The sequence below is a fragment of the Opisthorchis viverrini genome, assembly GCF_000715545.1.
Source record: "Opisthorchis viverrini unplaced genomic scaffold opera_v5_217, whole genome shotgun sequence".
Classification (NCBI taxonomy): domain Eukaryota; kingdom Metazoa; phylum Platyhelminthes; class Trematoda; order Opisthorchiida; family Opisthorchiidae; genus Opisthorchis; species Opisthorchis viverrini.
In genome coordinates this window covers 122,263-147,785 of record NW_008751876.1, presented here as the reverse complement: position 1 = coordinate 147,785, position 25,523 = coordinate 122,263, and the positions used below count along the sequence as shown (strand labels likewise).

Sequence of the window (25,523 nt, the reverse complement as noted above, 5' to 3'; positions counted from 1 at the left end):
TTGAAATCTCTCTACTTTGGACCAAATATCGTCTGAGGCTTATCAGAGACTAATGGCACGCATATTCAGAGTTTTGAAGATTCTGGTTGATGCAAAACACGTTATTACATTTTGCGCGCAACTTAAACGAGGTACACCGATAACATAAATTGTGAATTGAGAAACAAACTAATGCATTACACAAAAACACATTTTAGCCGATCCATGATAAAATTTCAATACTAAGACTAAATTATTTGTCAAGAATATTTTCTCCTTAAATCACACTCCTTATCCAAATCTCAGTCTTGAAAAAGTTGAGGAATGATTTTCACCAAATCAGACCACCTACTTGAAAAGACTTGCAGATATAATCAAACAATGTCAACTAGTCATTTTTTCATGGCACCTTTCCTGCCGTTTTGCTTTTCCTTGAGTTCAAAGCGCTTGTGTGACTGACGGGTTTTCCGATGGCCAATCTAATTTATCTGTCTACAGAGAAATTAGTCTTAAAACCATACCGCCGTGGTTTCCATCAATAACTAATTGAGCAGATGCCAGCACTGACAATATGGTTTGTCACGGTCACAAGCAGACAGTGCTGGTTAATGAAGATATTCCTTCCTCTCGTTTGGAATCCGTAAAAAAACAAGAAAATCAACTCTAGTAGCGAGGGGATGGGGAGTAATTACAGCCCCTAATTGAACTAAGACGGGCTAGTTTTAATTTCGCAATAGTCTGGTGTTGTTCGGCTCTAGACGCAAAACTCAGGCAGACTAATTGGGTGCGTTAAAGTTTATGTTTTTATTGGCACTGAAGAAGGATTTAGGCATTAATAAAAATATCAAACAGCTGATGTACACGCATGCCAGCCGTGTCATACCAAGCAAGGTCAAGAATATTTCGACATAAGTAACATATCCGGTATTAGAGTAGCATACCAGAGTAGAAGAATATACGTTTTGTATCAATGTTACTGAAGAATCGTCTGGTACTCTCAGTGCCAGAGGCTGTAAGACGAATGAAATTTATCACTGACATCAATTTATTTAAAAATAAAGATATAAAATGCTATAAATTAGAACTCTTGGAAATGGAAAATAGGTAAAAATTCCGAGAAAATGACGAACACCTAGGGCTGAAAGTTTAAGATGAAATATCGACTCAAGTTGTCATGCACCTAAAGTTGGATAAATTCGGGAGAGACGGGGGCAATTTGGCAGGCATGCAGAGAATGTACATAGGTTGGCTCAGTTAACGTTTTGTGAAGTGCGGTTTTCAGTCACGATGGTTAACTCAAAGTACAAAGCCCCGCCTAACCAAACTTTTTGTGAGTCCTTGTCTTCATTTGGTTTGTTTCGAAGATAACAACAACAGCCAAAAACAGCTCCAAGGTTTTGTCACTTCCATGCTAACCTATTTAGTCATCCACCGGACAAAATCTTTGAATCGATGATCGGCAGCAGTGGAGGTCCCATAGTTTGCTTCTCCTTCCACCCTTAAACTCGAATCTAACGTGAAGCACACATGACTGGCCCAAATATTTTGTGTTGCCTGTTAGTCAATCCACCGATAATTTTTTAATCTCTTCTGGGAGGCGGGCAGCTAACCCTCTAGACTCCCGTACACAAATAAACGGCCGTACTTCTCTGATTCATTAAAGCGTTTAGATCTGGTGTGGTTGCACTTGGTCAACTTGGGAAGCCTAATATGACATTAGACACATTCACAAATACTGATTTGTTGGCGTAGCTGACCTGGCATAATTCATCTCCTTAGGTAAGATCATGAGACATACACGCAGATACTTCTTATGTCGTTTGAATCTTGCTCATTGTGGATTCTTTGTGTTTGGAACGCAAATGAAGAACTTTTTAGCGAAAATATAATTTTCCGTCTAGATGAGTGTCAAAACTTTCCATCTATACCGTATACTATAACTGGCTTGTTCTAAATCCTTCTTAAAACACCATGGAGAGGCGGTGCACCAATAAGCATGTTAACGATTCACATCACGGCAAAAACAGCTTTGAGTAAATGTCGTTAGAATTATCGATTGGATGAATGATACCAGAACACAAAAATTAAGGACCCTCGGGTGGTCTTTTTTAACCTGCGGGTAAAATCATAGAAATAATCAGAATGATTTCATTGTCCGATAGTTTCAAAATTATCCAGGTGTCTCAGCGAACATCAAATTACCACTTGGAAAAAGGACACTTTTCAATCGCAACCACGGATATGTGGTGGAAATAGATATAGAGCGACTTTACCGAGAATACATAGTATACAGAATGCACAGAAACCATACGATTCAGGCTAGAGAAATTCGGATTGGAACAGTCACATTTAGTATAAAGAATGGTTCGATTAGAAGTAGGATACAAAGCTTAAAAAGATAAAGGTTCGTGTCAGTGTCCACCAGTTAAAGAGACACTTCAGGATTGCTGACGAAGTTGGGGCGAGAATGGATTTACGGTCAGATTGGTGTTTCTTCAACTAGGGCAACTTCGTTAATACACTTGGACATTTTAAGTTGTTTATGGGAAGGACTAGTAGAACATTTCTGAATGCACGATTCAAAATGAAACAAACTTCCATATCCTCTCTGATTTGAAGCTAATCGAAATGCTCATCAGTCGGTCATGGTCCGACGGCTAAATGTTCCAACTAGTAGCCGGGAGGGATGTGTTTGAAACTTTCGGCGGTTTGTTAAATGTGTATTACTAATGAATCACAATCAGGACAAGCCAGCTACAAGGTACTTCCCGACATTTCGGCATAGCGTACAATATATGAATCTTACTGTAAATGTCGAGTATCTATTTGGATGGAATTTTTCCCAACTGATCATTATTCCATTAACCAGTGCTCCATGTTTCTGTTCTAGCTTGTTTGGGCCAACACTTCCAAAGTAGGCTGTCATCGAGCACATTGTGAATGGCTCCTTGCATACGGCTACTGGCACGAAGACGTCTACTTTACAGTGTGCCGTTACTATCCAAAGTGAGTGCCAAGTTAAACGTTCAGTTGTTGTCTGCTTGGTTATCTTGTGGTCCAACTTGAGAAACAATGTTTCTGGTTCAAACATTCGTGTGCATCTAAAATTGCGTTTCTCTGGCACTCTGATGGGACTGTGGCCTGTGCGAGTTGAAATGAATGGTGATTGTGTAGAGCAAGTTTTTTTTAACCTTTTGTGAACAACACAGACACCGAAATATTTGGATGCCTGTTTGTAGGACACTGCGTACACCAAGAGCGTGTGTTTCTTGATGGCAGATTTGTGCCCTAAGTGAAAAGACATTGGCTTCCGAATAGGTTCAGGAAAACATACCGCATATCTGAAGATACGTTATCCAAAAAAACAGAGTATCTTAAATTGGTGGCCGACATTTTTACAATATGACAACCAAAGCTATCTTCGAGGTTAGACTTGACCATGTTACCACGCAAGTTCAGTTAACTGAACTGACTGACTAGATTATCGAATACCTCCCAAGTGCAGTAACTATGGTTTCGCACATGACTTATTTGAGCAAAGCCATTGGATATTGGCACAGATGCATCCCTCTGGGCAAACATCTGCTTCACTGTTCTAAAATCCCCCCACGTTTTCGACCACCATGCAAAGAAATCGACTTTTCCACATTAGTGCACCAAGTGGTTTTTGCCCTCACGTTTTTTACAAAAGAGCGCACGCGACCAGTTCATTTCCGGCTTACCAAGCACATGATACCATCAATTACGGGGGACGTTATATATTGATCAAAAATGTTTATGCAAATTTGGACACGTGACAGATTCTCTTCGAAAGCATCCCATGATTTCAAGTTTGAGAATGGCAGCGGTTTGTTCTGTGATTCTTTCGTCCGAATTATAATGAATTTCGATTGAATTCTTCACAATATGTAATCAGTAACACAGTCACCTTATGAACTTTCCTGAAGGCAAGTATTCCGTCACAAATAAAGATGTATACTTTATGCCCGGGTAATCCCAGAAATACTTATTTGATTTTAACTAATTTTCTACACCGTGAACCCAAAGAAGCAGTGTCCGCGCTTTTCTGATCTCAGGTGATCTGCTGTAGTTCAGAGACTCAGATAAACAATAAGACCAACTTTTATTGAATATAGCAAAATTGACTGCACATCAGTGCCTATTAATTATCGTGGTTTAAAATAGCGGTATCGTGGAACAGCACAAAAAACTTCGGCTCCCCATACTGTCAAAATCAACGGATTGGTCATAAGTACCAAGTAAGGAAAATGAGATTCAAACCTAAGTGTCATGAAGTGGCCCTTAACAAAACGTTTTTGAACGGTGATAATGAAACTTAAGGAATCTCACTTTGGAAAAAGCGATCAACATGTGATCTTTACTCTGGATGCAAGAAGAATAGTTTTTGGGAAAGAATATGAATGCTATCCAGATCGAAATTTTTGTAACTTCTTAATAACGAAGTATTTAACGATGAAATTAACTCTTTCTTGTAGACTTTGCGAGGCTTAACCTAGTGCTTCATGGGTAAATATTAAATATTTGTGTACAGCTGAAAGTACAGCGCTGTACAATCCTCAGTTTTTGTTATTTTTTAGAACACAGAACAAATCATAAGATGTTTCTGAAATTTGAATCTTTCCATGTACTACCTCGAGATTCAGATATTCCGGACCTAGGGGGACCTTGACGAAGATTTGGTAGAAATAAAGAGTATTCCTCAGGCGTAGTAGATGGCCATATCTTGGCGCGCCTGATGATATGACCCGTAAATTTACATTTTATTGAAGACAGTTTACACAGACTCATTGTCAAATAACCCCTACTTCTATGAATGAATGCTGGTATAAATTTCAGATCCACCAGTCCTTGTATTTCATGTACTGGACAAATCGAGCGAAAGCTCTCTGGATGAGTTGGTGAAAATGATTGTTTCCGTGTAGGCGAAACAAGATAGACAAAGCCTTGGTCTAGAAAATGTAGAGGTCTTGACACTTACAAACACACTGCAAGAAAATACAAGGAATGAGAGTTCCTGGAAGCATGCCACCCGGTCACATACCCAGTAAACCGAAAGTTATAAAGCCACCAAATATATGCACTGTTACGAGCGAACAATTATTGTACTATTCGAATAGCTACAAGTTAACCCGCGGATCAGCCAGCAAGCATGTCAACTCGACAGATAAAAGATCATCGGGCACGAGGTGCATGGGACAAGCTCAAAAGAACAAGCCAACGAGACAAACAAAGGAGTCGACCAGCCGAACTTTCTATCACAACCAAAGGTCATCCTCCGGCCAACGAGATAGAAATGAACACAAACACAAATTCTGGACGTCTTTACAACGACTTGGCGCTGAAAAACGACGCCACACTAATCTACCACGCAATTGTAATGTCACCATGGTTTGTTTGAAATTAAATTGCCTAGCTCAGCATGCGGCAAAGCAGCCAAATCTTTGAGTCCTTAAGGCATTTTTTAGAAAGCTTTAATGGTCCTGTGCACGGCAAACTACCCAGACCAGGTAGTCCTCGACTTGAGTGTTGTTATTCTAGTAGTTGCCATTACCTAACCGACTAACTATATAGGTGAGGCGCGATTCTGAGCACGCTATGCAGATCACAGTTACGCAAGAGTGCATGTATATGCGGTAGATGCAATTAGAGGCTCTGATACCAAAAATTCTGATGAATATAAATTGCATGTGCGTTTCGAAAGAAGATAACCTTTCGAAGGTTGGTCCACCAGGTACATGGAACAGTTACAGGGAAAAATTTAGGCGGGTGAATTTAACCCACAAAAAGGAGGAATTAAATTATTTCATCGGGCTTAGAAGATAGCACTTTATCAAACTATTGGTTTCCCTTTCATTGACTTGGCAAGTTCCTTCGAAAGCTGAAACAACCAGGATAATTTCACTTATTTTTTGTGAATTTCACGAGCTTGGGTTTTGCAAAGATTAACAAGGACGACAGCTCTATGATATACTCTCATGCAGATCTCCAGAAGTTGAATGAAAAATCCTCATCGAAGCCGATGTCATCAGCGTCAGGGAGGTTTTGTCATCTTTCTCTGTTAAGAAGCTAGTTCATAACTGGGTAAATACAGACGACGCTTTCGATCCACAAGCAAATTACTCCGGCTGATATTGGCGACAATTATCCATTCTCACGGTTCCACTCAAACATACCACCTGATCGCCTCAATGTGGCCCAAAGCAAATCCCCTAATGCCTACTGGGAAGACGTAGCGCGCTGCTCACAAATTCTGAAAACTCTTCGATAGACCTTGGCCGGTATCGCCCTTTTCGGAGCTCATGAGGTGAGCGCAATCCCCGAATTTCCTGTCGAACTTGTGAACGCAAACTGGACATTTTTTGACGTTTGCACACGGGGTGGCTTTTTAACAGCAGAGTTAACTGATAACAACTAAAACTCTCGTTTATGGTAATCCTCCTCAATCGAATATGCTGCACCAGGCCACCTCATAAACAAGAGATTCAGTTGCATTAGGTTCAGTCAACGGGCAAAACCTAATTAGTGTGCAGATGAAAGCATTTATTAAAATGTTTAATTTGGGTTCAAGAAAAACATAAGATTGTTTGGAAATTTGGGATTGTGCCAGTACAATAAGCCCCGAGAAGAGAGAAACCAGTGGAGTTTTTGGCAAACTGACAAGTAGTATGTCACTTCTAGATAACGAGGTATTCCGATAATTCAAATATTGTACCAGCTAAAACGTGGCATGAACTGGTGCAGCAAATGCAGTTAAAACGGACGACGATAAATAAGAGACATTGCCGACTCATTTAAATCTCCTGTCGAAATAAAAACTGTGGGAAACTAGGAGCGTTTTTTAAAATCGCCTTTGCACCCTACTTATTACTTGTTTATGAGCAGAAATATTCACGTGTTCGGCATATGTTTCTTTGGTTCTTTATCATTACTGGAAATAATAGAGGTAATTCAGTTGCAGGTGTTTTTTCAACATAAGATCAGTTCTGCACAACCACTGTGTATTGCAGTATATACTTCAAAGACAATAGGTTCTCAGCGAACATCCACTTTAAGTGATCCTAAAAATCATTAAATCAAATAAAACATATAAGGTGGTCAGCCATGTTGGGACTAGTGAAAGCTCATCTGTCCATTTTCTTCTCAAGAAATACGAAAAACTTGCAGAGGACACAAAATAAAGGCGGACTAAAAGCACAGGAAGGGCTGAGTGAAACAGAGCTTCAAGTGACAGATCACATGGTTAGGAAGTGATCTATTCTGGCCCATTGTCACTTACGGTGCCAGTCAATACCTGACCATGCGGCCCAACTGCTAAGAATTCAAACTACAAGACGGGAGGTCGTGTGTTTCAGACTCCCTGCATTTTCGTGGGATGCTCACTGCTGCTCATACCCAACGACGATAAAACGCCTGTACACTGCTTTCCGGATTTTCGGCTTAACTTGGCCACATTTCCAGAACAAAGTCCTACTTGAAAATTCCGTACTATTTCCAACGTCCTAAGTTCCACACAAGTATGGATGGTTTCATAACGGAAAGGATGTTTTTATTCTTTCCACCAATGTCCCCAGTGACAGGACTTGTTATTAACATGCATAAAACTCAGAAAATAGATATACTTAAAATGACGATTAAGTTGTAGTGACATATCATTACTGACGTGGACGTGTTCGCTTAACCAGCAGTTGGCTTCACGAGTTGCACTGCACTTCGTCCAGTTGGCTGTCGCGCGAGGTTGACGATCGGAAGTTGTGAAGCACTGAATACACCTGCGGATTTATTAGGCAAATGAGTCAATATTTCTGTGTTTCTCGCCCACGTCTATATATCTTGGACCAAACTTGGACTTGGTGTCATATAAAACCCTGGGTACCACGTGGAAGGTGATAAGTAAGTTTGTGGAACCAAAAGTTTGAAGGGTTTGGATGGAATCCACAGTTTCAACCTGGTTGATTTGTTGTTTTATGCTGAAAACTTAGTTTTTATAGCAACAAGATTATTACCTAAAATACTCGCACAAATCAAATCAAACTCATGAATCACATCGTCAGTTGAAATCAAATGAAATTTCGTCCTGGTCGAATAATCGTGCAAAAAATTCTAACTACTTGTGAGTAACAAAGATCAGACCCTCATCATTGCAGCCGGCTATGGGAGAAGTTTTTTAATGCTGAGCTTGTTTGAACGTCTACGATTTTTCGACTTCCTTTAGTTGACGAAAATTGTTAGGAATTCTGATTGCTTGACATCACTCAGGTTTCATGGCTCATTTTTGTGACCCTAGTGACGTATCCGGTAAGTTCTTGGGTTTGGAGAAGGCTGCTCTCTTAGAGCTTTCCGCTGTGCTTTAATTCCCGATTGAAATTACTAAGCTGGGCGTAGCAGAATCGTCCAGTCATCGTTTTGGTTAACAGCTTTTCTCGTTGGTTCCAGCAGCTTTTGGCTATTAACTGCAGATTGGCGCATACCACAGGGAGTAGAAACAATTTCTTTGTCTTGTCTATGTGATGAAATTTGCCAGGAAATCCGACTACTTGAGAAGCAGTAAGCGTTATGCCTGGTTTTTTATGATCCAAGAAATCAAGAAAGAGAGGTCGTTTTGTGGCCACGGGATTGCCCAAACTCTCCTAAAATCCCATAATTTTGAGCAGGTAAGAAGCAAAATGTTCCGCCGTTTTGAAATCGGTCCGCACAATTTTTTCATTAGATTTTCAGTTTAAATTTGAGCCCGAAGTACATAAGGTTAACAGTCTGGCATATGACTTTGAATATAAAATTTGCGGCACAGTAAAATTGGCATATTAGTCAATCCGTGCACTGCTAGTAGCTCAAAGTAATACAAAAACGATGTGTTGGATATCATCCAACTCGTCTTGTTGTGGACAGGTTTATTGGTCGAGATTTCAAACTGACTGAGACTAGAACCTTCGTGTTTTTCTGTTTGAATTGCCATATTTTCCAGTTGAATTTTTATTTAGAAGGAGCATTCGTGTCAAGCGCTCTGATAATGGGACTTATATCCCATACGCAGCAAAATGAAGCAAAACTTGCCTAAGGTAAGCTTTTAAAGAACGGATTTTGTCAGAAAGTGAGCGGTCTTCCTCAACTGGCACTTCGGGGCATACCAGTTCATTCGGCACAACTTCGGGGTATGCTTACATCAGTTTACAACTTTGTGTGACGCTCTACGTGTGATTAGTCACTTTATCGGTTTACTGCACTCTTTGTTTCTCCAACCACTCCGTTCTTACTTGAACAGAATCTGGAGCTGGAAGCAGTAGCTGTATACATTTAAGAAAATGAGACTGGCACACTTCCATAGTTGGTTCCTATGTTTTGAATCGATAGAAGCTATAGATACCTCCAAATCACCAACTGCTGCGAAACCAGTCTTAGCTTTCCCCTAACTTTGTTTAACTGCGTATCATTCAGATGGGCCGAAAAGGCCAACTTGAAGCTCTAAAAAGTTCTATTTTAGAACAAAATGTTTTCCCACATAAGCGTTTCAGTGGCTTCACAGCATTCGTTTTAGTCATTTTACGAGGCACTTACATAACAGACTGGAATGTAAGTCAACTTTCAAGAGCTGAATGCACGAATGAGGGTGATCCACTCACAACTAGGATTGGCCACCTGATTTTACATTGGTAACAAGCCAGTAAGACAGACGGGTAACTGCATCAGTTAAGATGAAATCACCAAAGTAACCCGGGATATGAGCTTAGAACATGGTATTTCGAGGTAACGAAAGAGAATTCTGAAAGGGTCGGTTATGTGATAAAAATATCACATGTTTCAGAGTATCTGTATCTCCTCCTGTGCAGATAAACATACCAACATACCAGCCATGTGTTATGCTAGCGCTCCAGTATCAATCTGATATCTTATTCACATAATATCGTAGGTGTAAATGTCTATCTTCAACTCAAACACTCCAAAGCAATAAGCCTTGTACGTCCCGATCACACTGGAACACTTCCCCGGGAATTTCCCTGACTGATCAAGAAATAAATTCTCAGCACTCAAGGAGCGCGAATATCATCTCACAAAGTGGCTACCAAAGAACCCAGGCTGCGTCAGAACATTCCTAGCTTGGATACACGTACTAATGACGTCCTCTCGAATGGCAATGGAGCGTGTACAAGTCCATCGTTAAGCTGTGAGAACGTGTCGGTGCTTATCTGATCGGCATCCAATGATCTAGGTCGGAGCAGCCAGTTAAACGACCATTTAAATGGGTTTTCGTCAAACCCTTCAACTCGGTAGTGCTAGCCAAATTCTTCCAGTCATCGCTTGAATCTGGGTTGAGGTCTGTTGCAATAAACACCTTGTTTTGCACAGTATTTTTCGTCTCTACCTGATCATCCCGAAACCTAATAAACTGTTTCTTCGTTGACCTTGTGCCTTAAATAGATTTATTTGCTTATGATTAATTCACCCAGATCCCTCATGTTGCATTACTCAAGAGGCAACTTCCAGCTTTGCTAACAGAACACGCCTTTTTTCACAGAGGTAACAACATTGGCCAGGAACCTTACGAAATAAAGAAATGAGAGCCAACTCGTCCCCGTGAAAAATAACTTTCAACCCCATGTCAAGCTGTTGTAACTATGTATGTACGTTCCCGTACCCGATTGGTGCATCCCTTTTCCAGAACAGGCTTTCCGGTTTGATACTGTGACTTTAAGTGAACGTGTATTGTCAGATGATAACATCTCAATGGGTTATTTGAATGCTTTTGGTGCAAAATACACCACAATTTATATGTGGTGCTCATTCTTGTCAAACTGTATTGAATCCGAATTTCATTTGTGGAAATAGTTCTTCAATTAAATGTTTTGTTGGGACAAACTCAGAGGCTCTCATCAATGGTCTTTGGCTGGTCTCAAATTTGCATAGTCTTCTATAACCCGGACATGCGTATTTTAGCCAATTAAGTTTGCAAAATGGTTCGTCGCTCAGGTTGGTTAGATAAAACAGTGAGGAACCCATGCATTAACTAACTGTTTGAGGTTTGCACATATATATGAAAGCAGCTAACTGTAACTTAGGAATCAGTTTGCTAGGTCTTTTGGTCATCTAGTGGTTAAGTATTTCTTAAACAGCACACCAGCATGTAGCTTTTTAATACTTAGGTTAGTTATGAAGATCATCAATTTATCTATCCTGTTCGCCTTGAGATTTGTTAGATAGTATATGTCCTGTCCTCAAACAAACCGGCTCTTCGTGGGATTTCAACGTTACATGGATCATTTGCCTGGGAACATTTAGCCCCATCACTAATTTCAGTCAAAGTCGCATTGAAGGAACCTAATTCTGCTGACCACCAATAGCTGGGTGTCATTTCTTCTCAAGCCCGAAATACCCGTCCTTGCATGGTCTACTTTGGTATTTCGTACTTCTTGGTATTGGGCAGCAAAAACGTCTCAGGTAATTGACACAGTCACAGAATGGAGGAAATGGTCCCTATCGATGGCTGCTTGGAAATGGAATCAAAAGTAGAAGAAAACTTGGGTTTTAACCTTCAAGAAGATAATCGGCAGTGATGAGGTTTGACCTCGAGCTTGCTAAGATTAGAGGCGTTGGTGTTACCATTCTCTACTGACACGCCCTGCAAGTCCCAGCAGTCAAACACGTACAACCCTGAGAAACACAACACGGCAACTATCGCGTTGGTCGACTGCCGTTCCTTTCTGGAATTTTCGGCGAGCAAACAAAGTAGACTAGCAATGAGACAACCAAACGAATGCCATTAGACAAAAACTAGACTATTCAAGCTAGAAAGATGTGATAAACTGTGGCAGGTTGACCTTTGTAAGGGTGAAATACAGAACCTCTTGGTATCTGACAAGCCTCTGCCGCGTGCAAGATACGGGCGGCAAAGTTAACTATGTTAATTTATTCCCAGTGAATAAACACATTTATTTGTTTTATACAAAGACAATTACCTTAGAGAATGCGCTTAACAAGGTCATCTAAGGGTAGTTTGTACTCACGATGGCCCAATAACAGCTGTTTTGCAGTGGACCGCCTTTTAGAATACAATGATTCTCTTCAGTCTTAGAAAATAAAAAAACTAGTTTTCGTAAGGTTTCTTTCAGGAGATTGTTTTGCTGGCTTTTTGAACCTCATTGAAGTAGCAGGCTCCGTAAACTTGAGAGATTCATCCGGACACGAAAGTTTACCGTGCGCTCGTTACTGGTTGCTTTGAAACAACATTCTGCTGGGAAATATTTACATGTCTATTACAAACCAAATGAAATCAGGAACACAGTCTTGTACACGCTGTCATCATTAGAGTACTTTCGAAACTGTTTCACCGTTTCATCAGCTAATCGATGAAGTAGACAACACCGGAGACTTGTGGGGTGCCTGCATATGTCCAAAATTGTAAGTTAGCCACAATATACCCCAAACTCGGGGCAGTTAAATCAGATATTGATTGTTCGGAGATCGGTGGGGGTGTTGTACCGAATTAGTTCCGAAGGCCAAATAGTCCATGTGCTGAAAAATGAACACAAACAACTACAAGCTAGCTTGGGGCAACAAATAACGCTGTCGGATGGAGAAGACAAATACGGCAGAGCATACGTGTATTCAAAACAGGGTCACACAGTCTGTTGTGATCTATTCAAACGCAAAACAAACTAAAATCCGTGAAACGATGGACGTCATAAAGATGCACTTGAGGGTCAAAACAAGTGTTCAATAACAGTAAAATTACACGCATCTGAACGGTCCGCGATTTTACTTCGCCCAACTGCGTGTCCGAATTTTTTCGATACAAAGTGGAGCTTGCGAGTCACCTTGGATTGATGTAATCAGACGTTCTGCAATACCGAACACCCCATCAAGATAAAGTGTTCTAACTGTTTTTTTTGTGGAAAATTCTCGAGATACACTAACAATAGGTCGCGATGACGTTTGTAGAGCAAATGCAAGATTGCCATCACTTTCCAAAGTAAAACAGCTGAACGATATCAGTCCACATGTGAGGTATTAAAGCTAGGGTAACTAAAATTCTTCACCCCTTTTGGTGTTTCATTGTAACATAGCTGAAAATTACTTATAATTACTACAGTAGCAAACAGCAAATTGACTTTGGTAAAAGTGGATCATACATGAAGACCATCCCCAAAAATTTACCCGTGTATTACTCATGAATAGTGGTTTCTCAGGATGATTGCTTTGTCCATCCACCTCGTGAGGACTTTTCACGGCCGTGATATTTATCTCAGGCTATTGCGTAAGTCAGCTAGCGCCTAATTTACTTATTGAATAGATGCTCAAGTGCAAAAACCTTGCGATAGGGCGAAATGTGCCTTGTTGGATTGATCCGAGGACTCTCATTCCCCAGCAAAGTGCATAAACTGCTGAGTGGAGTTTGAGATCAGATGTATATATACAGAAAAATCCTGTGTGTAAATGGTTTAAGGCCGTCTGTGGTGAATGGTTACTTTTAATGGTAATATTAAGCAAACTACTACCATTTGAGGCAAGTAAACATCCCGCAGATTGCCGTGAAACTGTTCAAAGCGCGTTGTAACACCCTTGTCGTGTACTTGCGCTTGTACAAAGTATCGTACCAAGTCACTTCGTCCACTTTTTTTAAAATTTGTGTGGCTCAAAATCTGCGACACTATGGCAGTTTGCGAAGAAGCAGATTTGGTTAGAACTCGGAAACAAATCGGACGCTAGACGTATAAAATGACCAAAACAGCTGGAGCAGTACCGTATTCTGGTAAAGCAACATCAATCATGTATTAAGGTAGAGCATTTGAGTCAGTAACCTCTCTTCTGATTTGTGTCTGCTATCGTGCTTTCGCTATGCTACTGTACGGCAAGTAACTAAATGTTCATTAGGTGTTTTAGCGTATGCTTCCACAAAGATATTTGTACTCGTATTGTGAGAACAACAAGTGATTCACCCGAAGTTCGTAACATTTCGCTGGATAACTCTCTGCCCTCCTTGTCACAATGGTGCTACAGCTAGTTAGCTATTACTAAAACCTACCTTAGTACAGCAGGCTAACTATAATAACGTGTGACTTTTAAAAACGACTTTCACAAACTTTTAAGCCAGTCATGCTTCTATGGGAGTGCGCTTGGTAACGAACACCGTGGACCAAACCGGTGTCCTAAGCGTTGACCAACAATCTTCACAAGAAAAAAGTTGACAGTACCTCAAGACACATGGAACAAACAAATTCGGTGTTAGATTTTTCCCTTTTGTACAGGTCAGCTATGGTCAAGGTGGTGGACATCATAGAATTAGAGATCGGAAATTATTTTAGTATCAGTCTACAGTTCGCCTCGATGTGTTGCGTCTTTCCTCAGGCAACATGTCTGTTGAAATTCTGTTCACTCATGTATTTTGAACACACTTATTGGAGGGGAGGCGTCATTTTCATCAGACAACTGCGAAGGCGCCACTAGTACTGATTGACATATTATCTATCACAAAACTCAGAGGAACAAGTACCTCGGTTTTTGTGTACCATGTGTTGTTTCCCCTGGGTATGAACGTGACTTGAAAGTGTATGAAAAGGTGTGCATTTGCTCTCAAGTTGGTCCAGATATAAAACGAATGAAGACGATCCATTTTGGTCACAAGCTCCTTCAATAATGCCAACACGTTACAATACTGATGTAAACTGTCTCGACTCAGAGCAAAACACTTAAAATAAGAACGTAATCCAAGGTTTCGTCCAGCGTGTTCCATGGTGAGAGGTTATAATCTACGAACCAGATTCCGTTTCCGCAGCCCAAACTTTTGTTTTACGAGATCGCATGTAACTTATGAAAACCTACAATGTTATTAAGAGTCAGAGGCTGAAAAAGTGTTGGATAAAGAGAAACAATTGACTGTTTGAAATGATCGTTGGTTATTGGTCTAGGTCATTTTAACGTATTTTGTTTGAGAAGTTCGCGGTCCATTTAGACATTTTTACATACTTCATTTGAAGAAAAGCTGGCAGGCAAATCTGAAACCTAATTTTCTTGTCGTATCAACACGGGAATGTGCGAACATTGACGGTGATCGAAATTCTTCATAGTGGGCGACAATGGAAGAAGCGCCACAATTTCGAATTTTGTGATCGAGTCTTATACAGCTGTAAAGCATCGGCGCTGAAGACTGATGTCATGCTGTCGATGACGATGACAGTGAAGATGATCGAATCTTACAGGCTACAGTGGGTAAATTGGCAGCTTAGGATGGGATGGGTATGAATGACCTGTCGGGGCTCCATGTTAGGCATTCCTCAGCTATAAGACAGTTTGCGAACAAAAAGCCGTGCAACTTGACCTGCAGTGCTTTTTAACACCTGCTATACTAGCTGAACAGCCGCATTAGGTGCAAGTAGTTGAAAGATTGGTAAACTTAACGCTCACGCCACTCTTGTTTAAAAAGTGCGGTCATGTTCTGGGGCAATTATTTTAGTTGCTACTCACCAAGCAGGGAAGCACTGGACTCGAGTTCTGCTCATTACCGGCCAATCGACACAAGTTACTGGGTGGGTTGTCGAGCAAACAAGTCACATCGTTTAAGCACAAACATAATTGCCATTGATCATTCAGGTGCTTCCAGAACACGCAGGTAAAGCATTAAACGCGTTAAAGAAGGAAGTCCTTTTGCGTCGAAGCTATTTGCTACTGAACTCGAACCAAGCGGTTACAAGCTATTATACACGAAATTAAATATTTCATTTGCAAAGAGGTTTTGGAAAGTGAAAATTCCTAAACTGCCCTGACCTTTTTGGGCGTTTTTTGAATAATAAACAATTATAAACGAACACTACTGAGCGGTTATATAACTTCAATAATAGCCTTCACCTTCCGTCAGATACGAGGGCGGAGCCCGGACTGCGGACATTAGACTGCTAACATTCTTCAGCAGCAGCATAGGTCGTTAAAGTACCAACAAGCTCGCCTCGCCAGTTACATATAAAGGGTTTGAACCCAGGAACTATCAGATATATTCGCTGCTAGTGAGATCCAATAAAATGGAAACTCGAATTCAGTACTTCCTCCTCGTGGTGCTGAGTTACCAGAAAAATTGCGCCAGGACGGCAGCGGTGTGGACGTGAACTGCGTTAGAGCTGTATGCACTTCACTGAACGGACCTCAAATTCTTTTGTAAATGCATGAGTCACGCAGCAGAAATAATCTTTTTTTCGACACTATTTTTTGGAGGTCAACATTTCTGGCGCCTGGACATTCTTCTCTGATCTCATCTGCTCTGTATCAATTGAAGGACAACACAGATAGCCGAATAAAAGCTCCACAGTTTCGGCGTTTTACTTTAACAGCCATTTTATCACAGATGACTTAATCACAATTGTTATCGGAGTAACTTTCCAAAAAAGGTTCATCATGCGGTAAACTAATCGCAGTTCCTTGCTGTTACGGTACAGTTTACCACACCTTAACACGGTTCTGAGAACAACTGAAGAACGAAGGATGCACTACACGAATATTAACCGATAGTTTTATTTTGTCCACATTTATGAGACGCTCCTCAAGAAAGTGAGATTTTTGTCATTGTTGTTACATTAGGGCCACTAGTCTTTTCCTGGTATAAAACCCCGGGTGATAAGCTATTACAGAAAGCATTTTATTATCCAATTGTAGATGTCGTTCGAATATACGCCGATCTCAAAATTCGCCACTGAATAAACTTACCGCAAAACCTTCAAGAAAGCTAAACCGATATCTGCCCAAAAGGTTTGCACCATCTCATGTTGCTGGCCAAATATAAGGACACCAAAGTAGTTGTCGGGAAAGTTTGGCAATAAAATATAAGCTAGCTTACAATGCTATACAGCGCCAATGCACCATAAGATCCACACAAGCACTGAAAGTCATCCGGAGACCTTTGACAGAGGATGATTCGCACGGAGCATACAATCGCAACAGGCTAAGTAGTCTTAAAAAGTACATAGACGCTCAGCTGCCACTTAAATTCGATACGACTTTAGGGAAGGTAACCCTCAGTCAGGTTGCCTATCTAGGAGGAATGTTCCACGAGGCGTTCATGAAGATACACTTCAGAAGTGGCTGGTTCCTGACTGCGAATATCAGGGGCAAAACATCAATAAATTGCTTTCCGTACATTTTCTGTAAACCACTGAGGTAAACAAGCCGACTATGACTTTGCTGGTAATCGTAAGTCACTCACAGTTGCAGTATTCGCGCGAATTTTCATGGATTCCTGTCATCTGTGCTACCCAAAAACTACCCTGGTCCTATCGAGTCTCCCCATCAGCAGTGAACTGACTGATAGGCAGTTTGTAGCAAAGCGAAAACTGGAGCTTAAAACAGAAGCCCCATAGATTTCACTCTCATTTTTCACCTCACGTCTCTTGAAAAACATTTGAACTGTTACAGCCGATAGCACGTAGGCCAACATTTTGCCGGACTTGCGCTTGTTTCATTGTCGGTCGTTTTGCTGTACGATAGATGGGGTTGCATATTTGATTCATCAAGATGCATCTTGATTCGACACCAATAACAAGGTTACACAACTTTCGTGGGTTTCAAAAATGGGGTTGGTAACATTATCTGAGACATGCTGCTGTAGATGCGTGCAGAAGCAATAAGTGAACATGATCACTTTTGGTTAACTCAAAACTATCTCACTGACTACACAATTCGCAGGCCCTTTAACCTGAGGACCCACTCCGCTTACAAAGGACACTGGTCTGTTTCAAGAGCCTACACTAATTCCCTTATTGTTTCCATGTCAGTCTCAGCCGCATCCCATTCCGGACTTCATCATCGACTAAGTAGATCAACGGTGTCGTGTCCAGTCTTGCTGGTTGTAGTTTTGCAGTATATTCGTACGTACAAACGCATTTGAACAAACACCCGTTGTAGTTCTTGAAGAGTCATACCTTCCACGATGTAACAAATTAACATTTTCGATAAACCTGGACACGCTGTATGACGCATCTTTTCTCCCTCTCAGTGACGCTATCCTTCAATAAGCCATCGATTTTAGCAGCACATTCTTTAAATAAACTCGGCTTGTTTCTCCGCATGGACACTGTCTTGACCAAAGTCCCGTGACTTCTATCATACCAAATTTATGATAGGTCCCGTACCTTCTCACACTGAATAGACATTTTTGGAGGAACGCTGACTAATTGTGGAGCTCCAATATGTAATGGGACTTCAGGGGTTACGCTTTTTCTTGTCCAGATCAGCCAGCATGATTGTGCACACCCAAAACACGTTTGTCGGAGCGCTCCTGGATACTTCACACGGACTTCCCTCGTCGCGTTTGATGTTATTTTTAATTCTGGATCACAAAACTAATTCTAAATATTGCCTAAAAGTCCTGGAGATCACTATTGTTCAGTGCTTACTCATACGGCACGATATTTCGGTCGTAGCACATTTCCATCTTCTGTCTTTTTTCCCAAAGAATTATTTTTTATCAGTAACTTAATCTCAACTTAATTTGATGACTTTCAAATGCGACTACTTGAAAATGCTCAGAGTTTTCTGATAATTCATCCCTTGCTCTATCCTTCATTTGAATTAACGTGACTGGGAGAGACTGGTAGTACCTTTCAGATATTTCTTATCCATATTGTTCATGGCTTATTTTTGCGTCTTCGTGTTGTCCTGTGATACATTTTTTCACGGCATAAAACTTTGAGGATGAATGGGTATGAAATGCCTTGTCACAAACTGAACCACAATGAGCAGTTTGAAAATTGGGAGACCTGCAGTGAGAGAGATGAAACGCGGCAAATTGATGAACTTTCTTGTTTGACGTAAAAACAAGCTTTGTAGTATCTGTCAGCCAATCATACGTCACTTTATGGTTCGCGAACCAAACAGCAAATCTCAAATCGTATAGATAGCACGCATGTAATTCATTAAAACACGAGCAAATTAAGCTTGGTTTAACGGAAGTGTGACACGATTTGGAAATTTTAACTTGGGCTTCGTTCGGCAATATGTTATTTTTGGTGAAAAACCAAGAAACGTTGCACAGCAGTTTCAGCTATGTCAGAAATCATTGGCAGTGCGCTTCTCACGAAACCCCGGGGAGCTTCGAACCAGCCACCTCTCGGCAGGTGATTAAACAATCGGACAAGAATGGCTGATTTGTATTGTGGTTAACTAGCGCTTAGACAGGATATGGCCACCCTCATTCTACAATTACAGAATCCGTATCACGTGGTCAGGTGTTGACTGACTTCTGGAGTGACAACTTCTTAGATGAAGGTTTCACTTGTCTTGTGAAATTATTCTTACTTCTAACTACTCGAGGATGGATGGTTCTTACATTCATAAGGTGCACACTGCTGATGATTCCCAATAGGAAGGAAATAGTTGTATGATGCTTCTCGGTTCTTTAGCTTAAACTGACCACGCTTACAAGATAAATTCTCAATTAACAGCTTCGTTTACTTTCGGTTAACAAGTCCGAATTGGATTTGAACCAAGTATCTACCGGTCAGTAGCTCCGCGCCTTATCTTTTGGAGTTTCTCAAGCTATGTACCGTAAGGCCGTGTGCAGTAAATCTTATGTTGCGTCAATTGTACGACCAATTTTTTCGAATTCATTTTTAAACCATACGGCTACGAAATGGCTTCAAACGCCAAGTTGGGCCACTTGTGGCGTTAAGAACACAAATCACAGCGTCTGAAGAGATCTGTGTATCAGAAGATAACGACCGCTTCATTGTTGGATGGCTGCGAGATTTGGCCACACCGAAGGGCGGATATGAAACAGCTTCAGGTCTTTGTTCAGTGACGTCTCAGAAGTATATCAGCAGAATAGGTGATAGCCTTACAAAATAGGTGTGTTGTGACAAGACGATTTGACCTGTTTAGGAGAAACCCAGTAGACGAGCATTTACGAGGCTCTTCTGTCTACTGCCTTGTTCCAGTGCGTTTTTCCTTCCTCTAGATGACTTAAACCTAGAGGATTCCTCTGCATAATGGACCAGATTCGAAGCTCATACTTTGTGAGAATAGGAAATGTTTTTCACCATCTCTGATTTCCAAATTTTCCTATTAAAATCATTCTTGAATCACATCAGCTGAGGCCTCAAAAAACCGTTCATGTCACTTTTAGCACAACAATTATCGCCATTAAATTTTTAATCATATGACCTCTGTTCTTGCTGTTTCCATTTTTCTGGCATTCTTCTACTAAACGGTCGCTTTTTTCAAATGATTGAAAGTTCGAAGCTACCCACCGTCCGTGTTAGTAGACAATCTGTCTGGCATCATGCACGTGTGGATTTTTTTATGGAATAACTGACGCATTACTTGATGACTGCTGATAAAATTGTCGTGTCAGTTAGAAACTGTAAACTTTTATCATGTGCAGATCAGTTGTCTGTACTAGTGGTGCTATCTGCGACATCTCTCGGAGCTCGTATAAAAGCAATGAATGTTGATGTGGACTCTAGCAGATACACACATAAAGTTGCATCCGGCCCTCCATTGTCCACCAAATCAAGCTATGGATAATACAGATAACTTGGGCGACAAAGAAAACTTATTAACCACTGCTACCAAGCCTGAAATCTTGTATCTATTCATGGCATGTCCATTAATCGTCGGTGGCTCACTCAACCTGATCGTTTTCATCGAAGTCACATTCATTACCTTTGGTTCTACACTCACAAAGTGTTTACTTTGCTCTCAGTCCGTGTTTGATAGTTTGGTTTGCATCTACGCAGCCTATGATCTGTTCCCAAAGACGTACGAGGCTGTGGCAATGCCACAACTTGTCTGTCGCTTCATTAGCAACCGGTATCTGTTCTCATTTCTTCGGCTGTTATCAGTGTCCAACGTAGTGTGCCTCACAACAGACAGATTTTTGGCCGTCGTTTATATGCAGACCTACAAACGCCGTATTGTCTCCTATACGATTGGATGCTATGGGTTCATCATCTTATACACCTTCATGGCCACCTTGGTAAGCCAAGCGAATGTCCACTTTTCTATACCTGGCGTGTGTACTGAACGCAGAAAAACGGCTATTTGCCTCTTTCTACAAATAATGGGGCACTTTGCTATACCAGTCTCACTGATTCTGACTTTTCATATCAGCGCAACAGTTAGGCTTTATAGAATGCGTCCGTTATTCGGACGATCTGCAGTTCAGCATGTGAATGTGGACGACGCTAGTTCCATGAATAATCCACCAACATGTGCTTCGAGACAGCAGTGCCCCGCACAATCTTGTGAAATGGCTGAACAGAACAAATTGAAACTTGCCACTACAGCAATGTCCATAAGCACCTTTGGCTACACGGCATCAGTGACGACGGTCGAACTCATATCGTTTATCCTTACACTACTATCAGCTTTTGGAATTGTTGATTTCAGTTTGCATAGCCAAGCAGTACGATACTATGCATGCTGTGTGGGTCTGCTTGCATGCTGTCACCCCATCCTATTGATATGTTCAGTGAATTCGGTTAGAATGGCAATTATCGCTCAATATTCATTCATACAAGATCGCCTGAACGGTGCTTTTGCGAAGTTCACCCATACCACCGAATAATGTATATTACCAGTAAACGCGTAATTACATCGAGTGTTTCATACGGTTTTATTCGCGTCCAATATGCTGTCATACAGCGTGAACAGCCTTCTAATATGATCCATTTATACGCGGTTTCCTTTTATTTTTCATATGGGAGAAAGGCGAAGAATACCAACTAGTCAAAAACAGCTCAGTGAATCTCGGCACTTCTGACTTTGTCTTAACTGGAACAGAGACACTTAGTGGTTAGTATCACGATCGATGCTGTCGATGAAAAGGTTAAGCTTATTGCCCATAGTTTCGAAACAGCATACCTGATATACACAGGGAAGCAGTCCACCACATTGGTACATAAGCTTGGCGGGACCTAGAAGACTCCATCTATTTGATGAGCCTAAGTACCGCAAAACCGATGGTGGGCTGCGAAAGAGTACTAAGCAAACTTAGTTCTGCTGCTATCTTCGACATTTCATTTATCGTTGGTTACGCTTCCCGGTGTGCGAACCAAACTATATGATTTACGAAGTAAGCGTCTTGAACTAGACAAATTATCGGTTGCTGTACGTTTGCAGATGGACTGCATTTGTATGCTTGTGCGCATTCATATATGGTCGTAGTAGCGATTTCCTGAAGCAGGTTTACTTATTGTTTTTGAGCTTGCATGAATCTGAGGATAGTTAGCTGGTGATGACCAAGAATCCGTTTCCAGTGCAGAAGCTTTCAGTCTTTTACAGCACATCGAGATTTGTGGCATTGATATGCAACCCGAAGATCATATTCGGCAGACCAACAGCACTGACTTGGGTCAGTTTTGATGAGCGATAAGTAGACATAAGTGTTCTTTAGTAAACATGTCAACTATGTGATTGTGGTTAATTAAAACAGTGTGAATTGAAAATGGCCAGATATTTCTATACAGTGATTAGAAAAGGTCACGTCCAGGGCAGAAGCACACCATGAATGAAAGTTTTCTGGACCTGAAACTTTCTTTGATTGAACTTAATCAATAATCTCTATTCGACTGTCAGGTTTCGTAGGTGTCTATTTTTAACTATTGCTTGTCCTTTGAAGAGACCGAGTCAAAGTTTCTTCATTGTAACACGAGATCGTTTAGTATGGTATTTCCTTGAGGTAAACTGCGGGTCATTCCACCCATGTAATTTCAACGTATTTGCAGGTGGGTAGAATACATAAGGACTAAACACGAAGCGAACCCAGAAACGCAGAGTGTGAGGATGAAATGGGGCGGCTTGTCCGAAATCGGCCAATTTAACTTTGAAAAGTTCAGCTGAGTGCAGCCAACGATATGGATTATAGTGGTGGGAAAAAAATGAACCCGGTTTAAGGTTACGTGGTTGATGGTTACTAAACACATTGTTTTAATGTAATCAACGGCTGATAAAGACGTTGTATTTTTTTCCGAAACTTCAGGCGTTAAAGGTGGGCTTTTAGTTGATTACCACTAGGTCTTTAAAACTATTTTGTTTTACGTATTATTCAAGTCCTGCATGCATCGTGGTTTACGAAAATGACTCAGCATAAATATGTGCGCGCATTATCTACAGTCCATTTTTACCTGGTTTGACTTGCTAGTTTCCACTGCAGGGAAGCTCGAACGTCTCCTTCGGCAGCTCGTTATGGTGCTGAACTATCCTTCGGTGTGAAAGCAAAGTGGCCGTGTAATACAACTGGCCAACGCACCCAGCGACTTTTAACTTTGTCGTATGTTCGCAACTGTTACAACTGACTCTCCGCTAGCCTTGACTCTTTAACGACTATATCGACAACTTTTAAAACTTCTGCCTTAAAACAGTAGTGTAAAGTACTCCATTTCAATGAACAACCCCTTGAAAAAGAACGTACCACAGGAGAGTCCACAATGAGCAGGAACCACCAGCTTTCTACAGAATATCCTATTTCACAAAATGCTAGTCCCTGATTTTCGAAACTGTAGATTCTTCTCCAGAAAACGTCTATGAAATTTATTATCCGTAGGGCAAAGGTCGTATGTTTCAACGGCCGGAGGGGAGTATCAAACAATGCTAGTTTGAGACATGAGCCAAGGAGCCAAAGACCTCTTAGCAGCTCCAAACATGGTTACTCAAGCTGAACGAGTTCAAAGTGGAATTCAAATATAGACCTGGAACGTTGATATTACTAGATAGTTTGAACACACCCATTATTGCAAAGGACAACATCCCACTTAAGCTTTCCCTCGCAATGCTACCTTTCTTACTAATTAACTCAAAAAACTACTGGTACGTATTTCCATCGTGCAGTATTCGTAAACGACTTAATGGCCTTGATATACGACACCGTGGAACACCCCAGTAAAGAGCGAAATGAAACGGACAGGATGAAATTGTTGAAAGTCTCAGCCTCAAGACATTATCAAAGTAAGCACTACAAACTTCGCCTCAGAAACATAGGTAGTCGGCCGAATGAACCTACGATCCGTTACAAACTTTGTTTAACACATGCAGTGACCAGTAGGAGTCGAAACCACTTGCAAGATGTCCCGCATATGCCCCAGCTATGAGAGAAACCCCCTCTGAGCAAGGGTTTCGAATGGGAAATAATCGCTCTCTCAGTAGACGGATGGTGGACGTATGTAGTACATGTCCCAACCAAAGTAATCTCATTTGCAGCACTTGCTGTATCAGCCTACAGAAAAGCTAAAGTGAGCTAAGTGCAACTGTACTACCGAGTGAGTAGATGTGATTTACTGGTTGAAGACATCAACTGACACCGAGAATTCAGTTCAAGGTAAACTTTATCTGAAAAGATTTATTCCGCTGCTAAACCAAAGTATGTTTAGGGTACGTTTTCTGGAAGTGTAAGTGAAATATCTGTTGCGAAACATCGGCATTATAACCTATCTGCATTCAATACTGGAGATTACTTCTGAGTCCGAACTATTTTGTGTGCGATATCTGTGTGATTCCACGGAGCAATACGGTTTTCTGATTATTGAATATCTACGAAAAATTACGACAAGGCTTTGTGTACGAACCGATATTTTTATTTAGGAATCTTTACAACCAAAACTACAACACTCAAGAAACGATCAAATTACGCTAGCAACGCTGTTCGCTCTAATGCAACACTTAAAGCTTGCTCAGTTGCGGATGCATTGATGTGTGCGTAGCGCGAACTAGAACAGAGAAGTTGTTAGTTATGAAACTGTCGATCATCGTTACAAAGCAGCGAGTGTTAACGAACCTGACGTCAATTCCTGAGGATCCCATGTCCAAGATGGTCTAACTGGTTAGAGCTCAAATTTACTGACAGGAAGGTCCGTGGTTTCAACCGGATCTCTGTCTCACAACTTCCCCTGTTTAGGCCTGGGCAACCTGGCAGTACACCAGCCCCAGTGCAACCCTATGATGGCATGGCAGCTAGGCACCGAAAGGGTGCTACAAATGAACCATTTTTTAACCCATGTTTTTCTGGCTGGACAAAATGATTGTCATTCTGTTTCTAGATGAGCAACATTTGATTATTCGCACCTTGGGATGCACTGAAACTGGCTGTTTAGTAGGATTTGCGATAGCAGAATTTTCGAAATTCTGACTACTTATATTGTTTGTATATGTCATTTCTGACTTTTATTTAAACAGATTAGCAAAGAGGTAATTCCTGTAAATGGTAGCTCTCCCCGTCTATGTGAATCCGTTTTTTCTGGAAAGTTCGGTGAAAACTCTCTTCTTGCATAGTTCAGGGATACCGTGCAAAGTAGAAGGAATTCTGATGAAGTTGTTTTGTACGTTTGAGAAATGTCTTTATCCCGTGACGACGAATCCTATATAATGTAGCCACCATGTCATTTGTTATTGTCTTGAGTTTTCAACACCACCACGGTCCGATAGCGGTGTACAATTTGACTTTGCCAAGCTTTGTGACACAGAGTAGTGGAATTCGGTTTGAGGTTTTATTTGCCTTAAGAAAGAGACTGGACCTTACCGTGGTGTGACGGTTTGCGCACCTCAGCGATCCATTGAGC

The 25,523-nt window shown here is 41.1% G+C and overlaps 1 protein-coding gene across 1 annotated transcript in view; it reads right to left on the bottom strand.

The window, feature by feature from the left end:
* Positions 1-24,748: 24,748 nt before the first annotated feature.
* T265_08447 (hypothetical protein) overlaps positions 24,749-25,523 on the bottom strand; it is a gene marked incomplete at both ends in the record, with an annotated part of 13,031 nt that continues 12,256 nt past the window's right edge. Inside the window, one exon of the mRNA XM_009174254.1 lies at positions 24,749-24,901. Coding sequence (XP_009172518.1) covers positions 24,749-24,901 — 153 coding nt within the window. The remainder of the gene's footprint in view (positions 24,902-25,523) is intronic.